The sequence below is a fragment of the Symphalangus syndactylus genome, chromosome 4 (assembly GCF_028878055.3).
Source record: "Symphalangus syndactylus isolate Jambi chromosome 4, NHGRI_mSymSyn1-v2.1_pri, whole genome shotgun sequence".
Taxonomy (NCBI): domain Eukaryota; kingdom Metazoa; phylum Chordata; class Mammalia; order Primates; family Hylobatidae; genus Symphalangus; species Symphalangus syndactylus.
The window spans coordinates 93,862,860-93,879,484 of NC_072426.2; the positions used below are offsets into that span (position 1 = coordinate 93,862,860).

The following is a 16,625-nucleotide window of genomic DNA, read 5'->3' on the forward strand; positions in this document are numbered from 1 at the left end:
TTTTCACATATCAGTACTATTGGCCATTAATATTTCTTCCTTTATGAATTTCCTCTTCTCGCTCTTATGCCATTTTCCTACTTAGATATTCATTATTTTCTATTGATTTATCTGTTATGTACATTGCAAATACATAACCACTTTTCTTTTACATTGTGTTTTACTTTTCAGTAGAAAAGTTTTACGTATTTCTTATGTAGTCAGGTATATCAATATTATCACTTTGGGTTCCCCTGTCTGATAGCATTCTTAGATAGCTCTTTTTCCTTCCAAGACTACATAAATTGTTACTTATATTTTCTTCTAATTTTAAGTTGTATATGTAATAAAATAATCTGATTTTACACTTCCTCTAAATGTTTAACTATTTAACCCAGAATAATTCATTGGTAAGTCATTGTTTTCCTGTAATTTTGGCATTCTCTCTGTATCATGCATATAGGATACATACGTGTATATATACATACTTGAGCCCATTTTGAGGCTTTCTGTTCTTTTTCATTGTTCTGTCTATTTCTGTGTCATTAATCTACAACTTCAATTATGCTAGTTTTATAAAACCCTCTAACATAGATGGGTCAAGTCCATTCTAATTATCCCATTTTAAGCAATTTTCCTAACCCTTGAGAGTCATTCTTTCATAAGAGCTTTAGAATCACTTCATGAAGTCCTCACACCTTCCTCCACTCCCTCTTTTCTTTCCTGTGAACATTGTATAGGGGTGCAGTAAGTGTCTAGGTTCTCTGCAGGATCCCTATCCCTCTCATCCTCTCTCTATTCTCTCAGGCCGTCTCTCTAGCTGGGGGCCAAGCATCCCCTTCCTGCCCTGATCCTTCCCTCTGGTCACAGAATGTGTTTGCTTGGCCTGAAGTTGCCATCAGACCTTTCAGCCCTGGCCTGGCCCCAGGCACTTATGCCTCAAATGAAGTATTAAGGGAATTAAAAAATAAATATGTAGAAGCGCTGGCAATGAGGCCGCTCTGCAATTTCCTCAGATCAAAGGGCCTAGAAACATCTTAAAAACACTTTATTCAGCCCTACAAACAGGACTTACATAAGGACCATTCTGCTCAGGCAGGGTACTCCTAAGTCCCTCTCTGTGGCTCAAAGGTGTTTCAGCCAGGTAGTCTGAGATTGCCTACAGACTCTTAAGTAAATAGAGAGCAAACATGTTAATATTCAAATGTATCCAGGAAGGATGGGCACTGCAGTAACAACCCCCAAATATCACTCAGAGTATAAGTCCATTGCCTAGATCCAGGCAACCCCCAAGGGCAGTTGCTTTCCATGCATTTGCTCAGGTTCCAGAATGCTTGATTGTACAACAACTTTATTATTATTGTTATTATTATTGAAACAGGGTCTCACTCTGTCGCCCAAGCTGGAGTGCAGTGGCGCAATCTCGGCCACTGCAACCTCCACCTCCTGGGTTTAAGTGATTCTCCCGTCTCAGCTTCCCAAGTAGCTGGGATTACAGGCACGTGCCAGCACTCCCAACTAATTTTTGCATTTTTAGGAGAGACAGGGTTTTTCCCATGTTGGTCAGGCTGGTCTTGAACTCCTGACCTCAAAGTGATCCACCCGCCTCAGCCTCCCAAAGTGTTGGGATTATAGATGTAAGCCACCTCACCTGGCCTCGTACAAGAACTTTATATCTACCTATCTGTCTATAATCACAGAAGATATGGCAGCAGATGAGAGGGCATTTTGGAAATGTATACCCACTCTTTTCTGCTTCTCCCCAGGAGTGACCCACATCACAGGTTCATGCCTGCCTTCAAAAGTCCTCTCAGTGAAAGATTGGCGAGAAACAGTAAAACCTACCATAAGATGCCAGGCCTGCTGTTAGCCGTAGAGAGGCCTAATAGTCACAGGCAATTAGAGTGGACAGTAACGAAGACTGCTTTGGTCTCTGAGTGGTCTCTGAGGCTTGGTAATTGCACAAAGAGAGGTCTCTTCTCTATTCTCATGGTTAAAACTCTTATCATCCATCCATTCATTCGAAATCCACTTGTTGAGTGCCGCTATTGTCCATTGCTAGAACAATCCTGCAGCTTACTCATCTTGTTATGTTAGGGAAGTGCAGGATCATGAAGGCATGACTAGCCATGTCTATCTTCAGCCATGACCCAGCTGTAACACTGACTTCCCCTTTTGTCCCTGCACAGTTTCATCCCTCTGTGCCTTGGTTTTCATATCTGGAAAATGAGGAGGAGGATTTAACTAGATTATCTCTAAGGTTGAGTGAGGAAAGAACATTCCTGGAATCACCAGGCAAGAAGAGGATTGGAGGTAAATCGGAGCTTGGCCAGAGACCCTTTGTTCCAAAGTTCCCTAAGGTTTCAAACAGCTTTAGGATTGTGCAGCTGGTACTCCTCCCATGAGTCAAGAGGCAGTCATGCTGGCAGCGATGGAGACAGATCCTGGGCAGTGCAGGGGTGAGGAATGGCCTACTGAGTGCAGGGACATGTGGCCTAGCTAGGGAGGCAGACATTCTCTGCCAGGTCACCCTGCCATGCTGTGCAGCTTCCTGGGCTCAGACCTTGAAATAAGAGGCAGCCATGGAGGCTGGGAGCCTCCTTTTATCCCTGGGCTCCAGCCTGAACTGGCTAGAGGAATCTGGGGTTCAGGAAGAGGTGCTGAATAGGGATATACCTGCAGGGAAGCCACCAGCCTGCAGAAGGAATTTAAAGTAGAGGACAGGATGAGCTCATCTCTGGAGTGAGTGTAAGAAGAGAAGACAGCTGAGAGCTGAGACTTTGGCACTGCACCATTAAGTGGTCAAGGAGAGAAAGAGGGACAAGCTAAAAAGACTAATAAGGGGCCGGGGGTGGTGTTCTATGCCTGTAATCCCAGCATTTTGGGAGGCCAAGGCAGGCAGATCACTTGAGCCCAGGAGTTCAAGACCAGCCTGAGCAACATGGCAAAACATCATCTCTACCAAAAACACAAAAAATTAGCTGGGCGTGGTGGCTCATGCCTGTGGTCTCAGCTACTTGGGAGGCAGAGGTTGCAGTGAGCCCAGATCGCACCACTGCACTCCAATCTCGGTGACAGAGACCCAGTCTCAAAAAAAAAAAAAAAAAAAGAGTCAGAGTAGGCAAAAGTGGTATCTGTGAAGTTGGGAGGAGGAAGTGCTTGAAAGAGGAGGGAGAGATCTTCAGGGTCAAATGCAGCTTATGGTTTGAGAAAAGGGGCTGAAAAGGAGTCTTCAGGTTTGGGGACAGGAAGGTCATTGGAGACCCACTTTTATCCCTTATAGGGAAAGCAGGCTGGCCCCTTCTTCCCCTGAAAGGAGTTTTAGTGTGAAGGAAGCCTCACATTTCACTCTGTGGTGTCCTGCAGCAGCCCTACCTTTTGGCCACGTTCTGTAGAGAAGTCCTCCCCGGCACAGACGGTCACCTTTTTATTAGGATATTGGCAGCACGAGGATCTAAGCCTTGACTTCCTGGCCAAACTCCTGGGCCAAGCACTGCCCCACCCACCCCAGTTGGCTCAGAACTCGCAGACCACAAGACGCTTTTCTCCACAAGCCCTGTCATTCCACTTGCCATTGGTGAAGATCTCCACACAGTCCTCTGACCCGCCGTCATCGTTGGGCTCCCCTGGGGCCCAGTTGGAATAGACCAGGGACTCTCCTGTGGGGTAGGTGAACTTGCCCTCTGTCTTGGAGTCAGTCATGCCCAGGAAAGCAGCCTCATTCTGAGCTATGACCAGCTGTTGCAAGGCGGCATTCTCAGCGGCAGAGCGTGGAGAGGCCAACTGCCCACCAGCCTGTGTGCACACCAGCTGTGCCTCTGTAAACGGTTTGACAAAGCCTGCTGTCTTGAAAATCTTCTCCCCGACACTTTGGCCATTTGGGAAGAGCTCAACTAGGAGAAGAACAGAGTCAGGTTGGGGTTGTGGCATCAACTGGCTAAAGCTCAGGGGCTCTGAGACCTCTGTGCTCCAACCTGAGCCTCTCAGACCTCCCAAACAGGCGCCACATCAGGATGCCAGAGAGAATGCAAGAGAGATTGTTCCAGAACAGCCCCCGTCCCATGACCTACCCTGTGAGGTGACACCATGATTCCCCACTTACAGATGAGAGCACTGGAGTTTAGAGAAGCTGAGAGGCTCAAAGTCACACAAGCAGCAAACGTGAAGTTAGGGATTCAACCTCACTCAGTCTGACACCAAAGCTCAGACGTGCTCTTTCTATTTTGGCACATGCTATACACCAGAATCGATTTCTCAATTACTATGTAGAAATGAACAATTTTTCCCAAGTTGATCACAGTGTAGACCAGTCCAGTTTCTGAGAGTACAGAAAACACCTGCAATGAGCCCACTGTCACCCTGTACAACAGTGGGGGATGTGGGGTTGTCGGAGAGGGTCTGTGCTGTGTGATGAGGTGATGAAAGGGGAGAGACAGGAAGAGGAGAGGACATCTGAAAGCTGCCAGATGCTAATCTCTGCTCTGGGTCTGGCCTCATGTCGGCCTCTTAGTATGCACATGGGTGATGCCCCAGCCAGTCAGCCTGCCTGGGAGGTGCTGAGGGAGTGGAGGAGGGCATCTGAAGGACATGTGTGAGTGAGGCGCAGGGGAGTGGTGTTAGTGCTGGAGACAGCCCTGAGTGGGAACTGGAAGACCAGGCATTCAGATCCACCCTGGCAACGGCTGTTGCATGGGCAGGGAAAGTCACTTCCCTTTTCAGGGTTTCCATTTCCTCATCTCTAAAATGAGGGCTCACTTCACAAAAGCATTGCCTGTGTGACATGTCAAGTATCTCTTTTTAGTCTGTCTTTGTGGCTCTTGGGCCCATGCACGGAAATCTTCTTCAAAGGACACTGGAAGCTCCAGAGAAGGCTGTGCCCCTGTCTTTGTTGGGCTGCTCAGAACGCAGGCTGCACCCTGACTCATCGTCCTTAAGATTCTCCATGGGCTCAGGGTGGCACCCAGAGCATCCCTGAACAAAGTCAGCATAAGAGTTCATGCACCATTACTAGGTTTATGTGCCATGCACATATGTGGGCATGCCTTTGAATATATGTGCATATATCCAAAGGTACATGAAAGTATGTAAGGTTCATCTGGATGTGTGTGCATATTTGTGTGTGCTATATAGACAACATATGAGCTCATGGATGTAGATGGAGGTGGAATTAGTTTTATGGTGTTTAAGTGCACACACATGCGGTGGGTGCATATGGACATGTTCCTCTGTGTGGTTCTGTCACTGTGCCTCTGGGTGAATTAGAGCATATGCAGAAAGAGCTATACACCAAATGCTTGAAACTCTCATCTCAGAGCTTGGGTACTTAGAAGCCAAATCTATGTTGCACCCGGTCAGCCCCTTTATGCTCTACTACTTCGGAAAACTTTTATCTTTTATTTTTTGCCTCAGTGAGATTCGCCTGAACTCAAAGCTGATGTTAGGAAGGGCAGAGGAGAGTAGGGGCAGTTGAGCACTGATGTGGAGATTCAAAAAGGCATCTGGCCCTCTAGTGTGTGCCCCTGACGCCTCTGACTTTTCAGGATTCCAGGGTTAGGGCAAACTCTCTGCTCTAAAATGCCTCCAGAGCTGCAGGTAGAGCCCAGCAGTGGCTGGAGCCCAGAAGCAGCCTGCCCCCTATTTGAACCAAGAGCACACCTAAGGTGAGCTATCTGATGGCCGCATACCAAGGTCAGGCTCCCACTTGCCTTGTACCCCCAGAGCAGAACCCCAGTCCTAGCTCCCAGAACAGTATCTGGTTTCTGGGCTGCCTTGGGATGTGCAGCAGCATCACTGGGCACTCCCATACCTGGCCCCTCTGAGGTAAAAAATGCAGCCCATGTTGGGTAGCCCCTTGTCTATCAGAGGGACCAGCACAAGGTAGGCAGGAGAGAGGCTCTACTGAATTGCACTGGACTCAGGACAACAGTTTGTCTCAGGGCACAGGTGGAACTGAGGTTGCTGGGTAGTTCAGGAGCCTGATGGCCTTTACTATGCTACTGCTAGCCTGGTGAGCTGGTGATAGGGGCCACGTCCTCCTCCTTTGCCCCCTTGGATCTACTTTCAGCTCCAGGAGCAGGTGGCTGCCCTGTTCTAGCCCCATCCCAGCCTGAGCCCTACCCCCTGCCACAGTCCCGGGTCCAGCCCTACACAGGTCCCAGCTCATTCCCATCCTAGACCCAGGGCAGGCTCTGCCTCAGGCCCAGCCAAAGGTCTAGCCCCAGCCAAAGGCCAAATCAAGGTCGAGATCTAGTGTGGGGCCCAATGCCAGTGCTGGGCCCAGGTTCAGATCCAGGAACTCACCTTTCTTATACTGAGAGAAAGCAGCCTGGAGGTGCTGTACTTGTACCTGTAAGGCCTCAACCTGCTGCCTCAGAGAAGCGACATCTAGAGGGGAGAAAATGGCCGAGAAAATGGCCAAGAAAAGACTTGTCCAGAGAGCGAAGGAAGAGCTCAGAGTCTGAGCCCCAAAGGAAGGGTGTCTAGTTGCAGGCACATATTGTGGGGCTGACCCACAGCAAGCTCACATCTGCTGACACAGCTGGCCTCTGCTGTGCAAGGATGTCTTATGGTTCTGCTATGGACAAATTGCTCCCTGTACTTCACTGACACTTAACCAGATGACATTGTGACTTTAAAGTCTTGGAATATAATGGCATCTCCACTGGGTGGGTGGGGGTTGCTGGGCAGGAATACACACTCATGTGTTTTCTATTCACTGGGTTTTTAATGCCCAAAACTGTCCTGTGAATTGGGAAGGCAGTTGTAGTTTTCCCGATAGTCAGATGGAGAAGCTGCCCAGGTTGCTTTCCCATGAGTACTAAGTGGCTAAGACCAGAGCCCAGTGCTCCTGCCTTCCAGCCTGTCCACCTTTCCTGAGTTCCGCCCACCAGCTGCCATTAATAGGGCACACATCCCAGAGCCCCTCCTCTGGGATAGGGAGGGCTTCCTCTCTGCCCACCCATGCCCCAGCGGGGCTTCCCTGGGCCAGGAGCTGCTGCCTTACCTGGAAGCCCACTTTCTCCCTTTGCTCCTTTGTCTCCAGGGACGCCTTTGTCCCCTTTCAATCCTGGGGTTCCTCTGGCACCTGGACTTCCCTGAGGACCCACTGCTCCAGCAGACCCTGGGGTGAAAGAAGAACTGGGTGAGCTATGTACCCATTTCTTTTTTAGCATTTTTACCTTCCCGTACATGGATTAACTATCCTTATTGCCCAGAAATAGATAGACGGTCTCCAGTACCCAGCCATGCAGCTCTCTGTACACTGACTGTCCCTGTCACCCAGCAATCAACCCCACTGTGTAAAACTGCCCTGCCACCCAACAACTAACCTTCCCTGTATATAGACTTCTCGGTTGCTTAGCACCCCACTCTCCCTAGATAGGAAAGGTCCCCAGAGCCCCCTCATGCACCCTTCTTGGATATAGATTCTCCCTGTGTTCCAGCAATGCCACCTCTGCCTTTGTGGGTGGTGGGGGGGAGGGGTAGACATTCACAGCTCCAAGCAGACACAGGAGAACTGGACCCAGCCCAGCCCAGCTCTTTCCACTGCTCACCTGCTGCCCCTGCGTTTCCAGGGGCTCCACGCTCACCAGGGATGCCTCGCTCTCCCTTAGGGCCTGCGGGGCCTCTTGCCCCTGCCGAGCCCTGCATGCCTGGGGCACCTACTTCTCCTGAGGAAGGAACACACAGGAACAAACACAGCTAAGAGTGTGTTCAGCAGAACTCTTGTTAGCAATGGAGCTTTTTGCCCACAACTTTAGGGTCAGAGAGAGAAGTGGGGAGACCCTCCTAGCTTTCTGGGGCTCCTCTGTGGAGGGTGAGAGGAAAATATTGCAGTTGTGGGGATTGGGAAGGTGCACGGCAAGGCCTTTGCAGCATCAAGGGTCTGGGCTCTCCCTGGCACTCTGAGCACGCCTCAGGTCACATCATGGACCCTTGTCCTTCCTCCTTTCCCTTCTCAGACCGGCCACAGACCAGCCACCTACCTTTGGGCCCAGCTTCTCCTTTTGGGCCTGGCTTGCCCTGAGGTCCTATGTTTCCCTGCTTCCCCAGGGGACCTTCTCTTCCAGCTGGACCAGGCACACCGGGAGGCCCTGGAGGTCCTGAGGAAAAGCACCAGCCCGGTCAGTAACAATGAACCCTCTTGGCAGGAGGAGTGTGTAGTAAGGTGAGGGTAATAACAGGTCAGGGAGGCAGCATTGTTGTCCTCCCAACAGCAGGCCCCATCTGTCCTGAAATGACCCAGTGCCACCTTCAGACAACCTTCTTCCTGGGATGGGCTCTGTGCGTGCCCACTGGCATATACTCGCAGCTGCACCACCACCCGGAAACACCTGAAATCGACACCCAGTTGCTCACCACTTGGCCCAGTGTCTCCCTTTGGTCCAGGTTCTCCAATGGAGCCATTGTCCCCTTTGGGCCCAACTGGGCCAACTTGTCCAGGCATCCCTGCTTGCCCTGCAGCTCCTGGCAAACCTGTAGCAGCAGAAGAAACGGACAAAGACCTGGCCCTAGACCCAGAAAGGGCCAGCTGCCTGCAGGATCAGCCCCCAGCATTCTTTTTTTTTTTTTTTTTTTTTTTTTTTTGAGACGGAGTCTCGCTCTGTCGCCCAGGCTGGAGTGCAGTGGCGCAATCTCGGCTCACTGCAAGCTCCGCCTCCCGGGTTCACGCCATTCTCCTGCCTCAGCCTCTCCGAGTAGCTGGGACTACAGGCGCCCGCCACCACGCCCGGCTAATTTTTTGTATTTTTAGTAGAGATGGGGTTTCACTGTGGTCTCGATCTCCTGACCTCGTGATCCGCCTGCCTCAGCCTCCCAAAGTGCTGGGATTACAAGCGTGAGCCACCGCGCCCGGCCAGCCCCCAGCATTCTTTCAGGATTCTGCAGAGCATGAGACTTCCACTGTCACACACCCGGGTCCAGCGGTGATCCAGGAAATGGGTATCAACATCCCCATTTTATAGATGAGGAAGAAGCCTTCCAGAGCTGGAGGTGGATTAAAGCCAAGACCTGTCTGACCTTCTATGCGGTGCTCCTTCCCCTGCCCCAAGGCCACTGTATTGATGGCAGGTAATCTGTCAGCTCTTACCAGTGATCGTGGACTTCTTGCATTCCGTATATATATATATATGTGTATATATGTATATACACATACATATATACATATACACATACATATATACATATATATACACATATATACATATATATACACGTATATACATATATACGTGTATATATACGTATATATACGTATATATATACATATGTGTATATATATACGTATATATATACACATGTGTATATATATACGTATATATATACATATGTGTATATATATACGTATATATATACATATGTGTATATATATACGTATACACGTATATATGTATATGTATATATATACGTATATATACATATGTGTATATATATACGTGTATACACGTATATACACGTATATATATACGTGTATACATGTATATATATATGTAAGGGAATCCAACCAGAAATGGCACCAGACAGGTGGTGCTAACTTGTTCATTCAGTTATTGGTCCATTTGCTCATTTATTTGTTCACTAAGAGCCATCTATGCAGCATCTACTTTATACCTAGCACTAGGCCAGATGCAAATCTCAGCTTAGCCTCAGGTCCTGCTCAGCAGGGGGTTCATAATACACTGTGAGACAAGGGAGAGGAAGGACAATGCATGAAGTGTCCCTCATCTCATCCGAGTGTCCCCACTCCAGCATTCACACACTCAGAGCTGTCTTCTTCAAAGAGAAAGTGGGATTCTAAGGGCAAGGAGAATTGAGGGAGATTTGCAGAGAGGAAGTGACATTTCAGGCTTGGAAGCCATGCTCCCATGGCAGAGGAGGCCAGGCCTCCGTGAGGGGCGAGCGTGTGGTTGGGGGTAAATTTGCTGGATGGGTGGAAGAGTCTGTGCTGGCGTATCCCAGCAGCACCACCACCTGGAAACATCTGAATTCCATGCCCAGTGGAATTCCGTGCCCTGGGTCCGGCTGCCCAGGTTGCTTTCCCACGAGTACTAAGTGGCTAAGACCAGAGCCCAGTGCTCCTGCCTTCCAGCCTGTCTGCCTGTCCGACTGGTTACAGTCCTTATTAGGGATGAAACGGAAGCACAGAGGGTGATAGGATGGGCCCTACCTCTGACACTCAACAGCACATTGTGCTCAAGGCAGGATGTCCTGACCCCACGTGGAGCCTCGCTTGGGCTTCACCCTGGCCAAGCCAGCAGCAGGAAGATGGACCAAGAGAAAAACATCACTCTCCAGAAGGGAGTGTTAGAGCCTGCTTGTTCTTGGTACACCAACTATGGAGGCCATGCGCGCACCAGGATGGAGGAGGGGCACCTCTCCCAACGCTGCACCCATGCCTTTCAAAACACTCACTGTGTATCCTAGTGTCCCCAGAGACCTAGACCTGCACCCGAGTGCCACCTGAAGTGGAGCTTTATGGCCCAGCCTTTTGGCTGTTTTGACTCCGAAAATTCCTCCACCCCTTCCATCTTCCATTCACTCATTCCATAAATATATCTGGAGCCTCTAATACATGCCAGGCACTGTCCCAAATACTGGGGATAAACAGCCATTCTCTAGGGAAGTTCAACTCTATCTCATAGAAACAGATAATAAAACATTAAAAATGTACAACATATGGTATGTTAGATATAATGCCACAGGGAAAAGTAAAGCATAGGGTGTGTTGGGGGTAGGGTCTGTTTTCGGTAGGGTGGTCGGGGAGCACCTCACTGAGAAGGTGATCCAGGAGTAAAGCCCCAAAGGAGGTGAAGTGTGAGCTGCAGGGACAGCTATGAGAAGAGCAAATGGCAAGCCCCTAAGGAGACAGGAGGCTGAGCGTGGCCGGGGGCCAGAAAGAAGCTATGTGGTTGGAGCTGAGTAGGGGTGGTGGCACCGAAGTCAGAGGAGCAGCAGGGGTACAGGGGTACAGGGTGGTCCTGCCGGGACTCATGGGCTGCTGTAAGGTATGTGATTTGTCCAAGGGAGATGAGCATCCTTGGAGGGACTCCCCCACGGAATATTGCTGAGCAGGAATGCTGGAGGTGCTGACGAATAAGGAATTGTTCTCCCCAAAGGCAGGATCTGGGTCATATTTACTCTCCATGATACGTCGGGGGTGTCACCAGAGTGACTCAAGCTCCACCCTCCACCCCTACTCAAAGTTCTCTTCTTTCAAGCCCCAATTTCCCTCATAGCAGATTCTGGGAACCGCATGCTTCCAACTCTGCAGGGCTGCTTGTCATCAGCTCAGACTTTGGCCCCACACAGACCTATTCTGGGTGGATTCTGAGGATGCTGAGGATTCTGAGGGAACCCAGCCCTCAGATCTGTAACAGTGGAGTGACTGGAGAGACTGCAATTGAGAAGCCAGAGCGGAGCCTCATCCTGCAGCCCCACTGTGTTCTGTCCTCTATCCAAGTACTGACCCAAAGCCAGGCCTGGAATGTGCACGGGTTGAGGCACATATGTGGGGAAGGGAGGCCTTGACCATGCTTCAGGCGGCAAGCTCCCAGGGCCATTGTGGGAAAGATCCCTGAGATTCAAATCCGGGGCCCCACTGGAGGCCAGACTGAGTTGAGAATCTCTGAGAAAGAGCTGCCAAGGTGAACCCCACCCCCATTCTGAGATCCCCTCTGGGCAGCCCTCCCCAAGCCCCATCCCATTCACATTGGGAGCCACTTTCTGTCTGTAAGGGACAGGCAGATGCTCACTTGCCCCTTACCCCACAAAGCCTGGGGATGTTGCTTCATCTTTCCGGAAAGTTAAAGACTGTATCTGATCCCTTTGAAGCCCTGCCCACTATCATAGAGGTCCCTTGGTTCATGCTGCTGGCTCATGGAATTCTCCTTTCTTGCCAGTAAGACCTAGATCCTTCCCTGCAAGCGGGGAGCAGTATTTCCAAGGACAGTTCCCTTACTCATCAGTACCTCTGCTAAGCTCAAGATAATTCACCTATCTGGTACAGCAGAAAATGCAACTTTATCCCAGAGACTCAAGAAAAAATAAAGCCTTTGGCTCAGTTATTCACCACTGGGTGGTAGATATCATTCCCATTACCAGATAAAAAAACAGACTCAGTGACACTGAGGGGCTCGCCCAGTGTGGAGATGGAGCCAGCAGTAAAGCCCAGGCCAGTCTGATGCAGAGCCTTCGTCCTTTCCACCTCCAGACTCATTGTTACTTAGCTTCTCTGCATCATCATTTTCTTACCTGTTGAAGGAGATTAATATGTCCCCCGTAAGACTCTTGGGAGGATTAAATGAACTACTCAAGTGAATGCCCAAGCACAGGGGTGGACAAAGAAATATGAATGCCTTTTCTCTCCCTGTAATGTATTAGAGCAAATCCTCTTGATTAGACTTGAGAATGGAGCCATGGAGCCCCATTTTTTCCCACCCTTCATGCAGTGGTGTTTAATTAAATATTTAAGATATTTAATGCCCTGCACAGGCATCATTTAATTGGAATGAACAACTGCTAACTGCTGGCACAGGGCTCTAGAAGGCCCCAAATATCAGTAATTTACCACTGTTTGCTTGCTCTTAGGATGGGAAGGATCTGGGGATCCTAGGGGAGGAGCTAGGACAGTTGGGTGCTGGATGAGGCACATGGGGGCTCAGCACAGCCACTCGTTTGCCAGCTGGTGGAGCAGTGTGGAACTCGCCTTCTTGGGAGGAAGAAACACATCTCCAGACTTCCATAACAAAGTACCCAGAGTTGCTGGGCTAGTTACAATTCCAATGACTATTCCTCCCCAGCAGGATAAGCCCAGGGCCCCACCCTACCTGGGTCCCCCTTCTCGCCCCGAGGGCCCTCTCTCCCATCCCGTCCATCACGACCAGGCAGGCCACTCTCCGCTGAGCTACACATGACCAGGGTGCAAGCACTGGGCGCTGTTCTTTGGGAGTAGGTCTTCATTTCTGCTTCCAGGTAGCCCAGGGGCTGTGTGAGCAGGACCAGTGCAGAGAGGAGGAAGAGCAGCATGGCCTGGAGAGGGGAACAGAAAGAGAAAAGACATGCTTATGCTTCATGGACATGGTTTAGGGCTTGGCTCAGCTTCTAGAGGTGACGGAAGCCCCCATTCCCAACTTCTCTCCTCTGCTATGGGGCCTAGAGCAGCAGGAATCCAAAAGCAGTTTAAGGACAAGGTGGGCACATGGTCTGGATGGAGGGCATGAGTTACCCAGCTGGAACTCTGACATAGGTTGACAGCAGCATCCCCCATTTCCAGGTGCTCATGTCTTCCCTTCTTGTGCCTTCCCTTGGGCACTAAGTTTGGTACAGTGGCTAGGATGTAGCATTCCCCACTGGGGCCATCTGTCACATCAAGAAGGGTTCATTGAGTGCCTCTGGGCAGGACACCCCCCACCACTCCCTAGACCGTCTCCCTGTCTGTACCACTGAGGCAACTGGCTTAGCTCAGACAAGGCAAGCCTGTTTCTTCTCTCTTGCTGTCTTGCATGGACTAGCACTGGCGCCGACAGTGCTGGTCTGAAAATGCAGCCAGAGTCCTGAATGCTTAGTGATGTCCTTCCTGAGCGCAGGCTGGGAGTGTGGTGCACATTTGCCTGGCAATTTGCCATTCCTGAAGCAGGCGCTGTCTCTAGAGAAAAGTTCCAGAGGGAACCCAGGTGAAAGTTTTCAGAGACACTAAACTAGCAGTAGGAGAAATCCTGAGACACCTGGAGTTCTTCTAAGACCTGAAAGGGTTTGGAAAAGAAGTATGTGGAGTCCGGGCATGGTCGCTCATGCCTGTAATCCCAGCACTTTGGGAGGCTGAGGCGGGCAGATCACTTGAAGTCAGGAGTTTGAGACCAGCCTGGCCAACATGGCAAAACCCCATCTCTACTAAAAATATAAAAAATTAGCCGGATGTGGTGGTGTGTGCTGTAATCCCAGCTACTTGGGAGGCTGAGGCAGGAGAATCTCTTGAACCTGGGAGGTGGAGGGTGCAGTAAGCCGAGATCGTGCCACTGCACTCCAGCCTGGGCAAGAGAGTGAGACTCCATCTCAGAAAAAAAAAAGAAGTCTTATATGGAAAGAGGACATGCCAGGTAGGCTCAGTCAGGCAGAAAGCTAGTGTTGTGGGTAAGCAAGAGCAACTGCCCAACAGGGAACCCATTTACTATCTAAGATGGTCAGGAACTGAGATCAGGATAAGAGCAGGACCTGGGACATTCCCTGTTTTGGGTATCTTTTCTCTCAATGAGAAACCGTAAAGTTATGAGAGTGAAAAGAGCTGATCAGATTTGCAGAAGCTGGGAAAAAAGCCAGAGGGACTTGTGCAAATAAAGGGGTCACCAGGCCAACTGGGGTGGTGGCAAGTGGGGGGCTTCCTGCCCAGAGGAGTGCTTTCTTCTTTGACTGCGGGTGATTCTGGGCTGTGGATGACCCCTATTTCTCACTAGCCTCTTTCAATTTTGAAATCACCACTTCCTTGGGTATCCTGGTAGTCTCTAGAAACACCTGGGTGAGCTCACTGCCAGCAGCAGCTACCTTGTTACACCTGTTCTGGCAAAGGCTCAATCATGAGCAGCAAGGGCTAGACCCAGGACAGAGCAAGGGCATTGTTCTGTGCCCTGCAGCTGCCTCACCCCTCAGGCCCTGTGTCTGATTCTGGGGAAGAATGAAAGGCAATAGGCATTCTGTCTACAGGCTCGAGATGGCACAGAAGGCACCAGCAGCCACTGTGGCTTGAAGGACCCTTGGAGAGGGCAGACCTGGGTTTTCAGGCCCAGGATTCAGATGAGGCATCTTGGCTGGGGCAGCAGATGGAGTGGGCAGAGTCGTGGTCCCCCTCAACCCCTGCAGTGCCCAGTTTATGCTAAGCTTTCAGAGTACAATTTCATTGAAAAGGCCATCTCCTCTGAACATGGATTGGAAAATCAGAGACCTACTCCAGTAAGTATATTTTTTAAAGTAAAGACCTGAAGCTATGAGAAAAACAGGCTTGCCCTGCTTTTCCACAGGCTGTTGGCACCAGGATGGGTTTAGAACCCCGGCCTGTGAGTGCCTGGGTTTGTCTCCCTTCCACTGTCCTTTCTGAAGAAATCAGTGCAGAAAAGAGCCTAGAGATAAATTAGAATTGCATTTTTCCACCTGAAGCTTCCACACTGTGGCATCCCAGGTCTAGATAGTGTCACACCCACTCTTACACCCTGTGCACCCCCAGCTGAGAAAGCAAATCCTCCCTGGGCTGAGGTCACTGAATAAGGGGCAGAAGAACACCATAAGACCTCCTGTGCTCCCCACCTCCTGCACCCATGCCTCCTAGACCAGAACAGCTACACAGACCCTCCACACCAATAGGTTGAACTGCCCAGGTCGGCAGAGGGATATTTACAGGATGTGGAGAAAATAAAAAGAAGGCAAGAACAGAGACACTTACAGGTTTCTTCTTGTTAGGCCCCAGGAGCTCCAAGCAAACTAGCCTTTGCTTGGCAGGCACTCACTATTTATGCCTGCCCTGTACCCTGAGCTGCCCAGCCCCAAAAACTCCCTTCAAGAAGTGGGGCAATTTTCTTCTTTATTGACTCACTCACTCTTATTCCCACCTGCGTTCCGGAAACCCGCCACTGATATTCACAACACTATGCACATCCATCACTATAGTTTGCAGAACACTATCAGGCCTTGATCTCATCTGCACCTTTCTCACTGCAGCTCTGTGAGTTAAGTGGCATCATCAGTGTCTGTATTTTATAGATGTCTAGAAATCAGGAGTCCAGAGACCAGCAAGTTGCACAATGACCTACAGCGATTGCGAAAGGAACTCACAACTGCAGATCTTAAGGGCCAAGACCTGCTGTGTCCACTTCTCCTCTTCCTTTATCTCAACAGCACTGCCTAGATATTGGGAAAGAGCTGAGAGCTGCTTGGAATACCTGGGCAGGGGTGGGGCAGGTAGAGTGGCTGCAGAGGCAACAGCATGTGGGGGCAGCAGCTAGGGAGCTGCCACCTGGAAAGAGTTGCTCTTTTGCATGCTGCTCTAGGCCTCAGAGAGCCCCTGCCTCTCTTGTCTTTTGTGGGATGGATTTCCCTTAGCAGACCTCTGCCTTGCCTTGTTCAGGCTTATTCTCCCTGCCATCTTAGCTGGTGTTTGTCTTGTGCACTGTTCTCGTGACTAGTTAGGACCCCTGAGCTGATGCTACTTTCATCCAATCTTTTAGTCTGTATCTATTTTTTTTTTTTTTGAGACAGTCTCACTGTCACCCAGGCTAGAGTGCCATAATGCATTTATAGCTCACTGCAGCCTCAGACTCCTGGGCTCAAGTGATTGTCCTGCCTCAGCCTCCTAAGTAGCTAGGACTACAGGTGAGCATGATCATACCTGGCTAATTTTTCTTTTTAATTTTTTACAGAGATGGGGTCTCACTATGTTGCCCATGCTGGTCTCAAACTCCTGGTCTCAAGCAATTCTCCTGCCTCAGCCTACCGAAGTTCTGAGATTACAAGTGTAAGCCATCACACCCAGCACCAATCTGAATCTTTTAAGTGGAACATTTACTCCATTTATTATCAAGGTTAATATTGTTATGTGATGTTTTGTTCCTGTCATGATAATTGTTACCCAGTTGCTTTTTAGTCTCAATTATATAATTGCTTTA

General features: G+C 49.8%; 1 protein-coding gene across 1 annotated transcript; it reads right to left on the reverse strand.

The window, feature by feature from the left end:
* Positions 1–3,381: 3,381 nt before the first annotated feature.
* SFTPD (surfactant protein D) lies at positions 3,382–15,740 on the reverse strand. Its single transcript, XM_055275552.2, has 8 exons — positions 15,407–15,740; positions 12,804–13,005; positions 8,338–8,454; positions 7,965–8,081; positions 7,533–7,649; positions 6,983–7,099; positions 6,280–6,363; positions 3,382–3,872 (listed from the first exon to the last, which is right to left on the reverse strand). The coding sequence occupies exons 2-8, from the start codon at positions 13,000–13,002 to the stop codon at positions 3,496–3,498; spliced, it is 1,128 nt and encodes a 375-aa protein (XP_055131527.1). The 5' UTR covers positions 13,003–13,005; positions 15,407–15,740; the 3' UTR covers positions 3,382–3,495.
* Between the last annotated feature and the right edge of the window lie 885 nt (positions 15,741–16,625).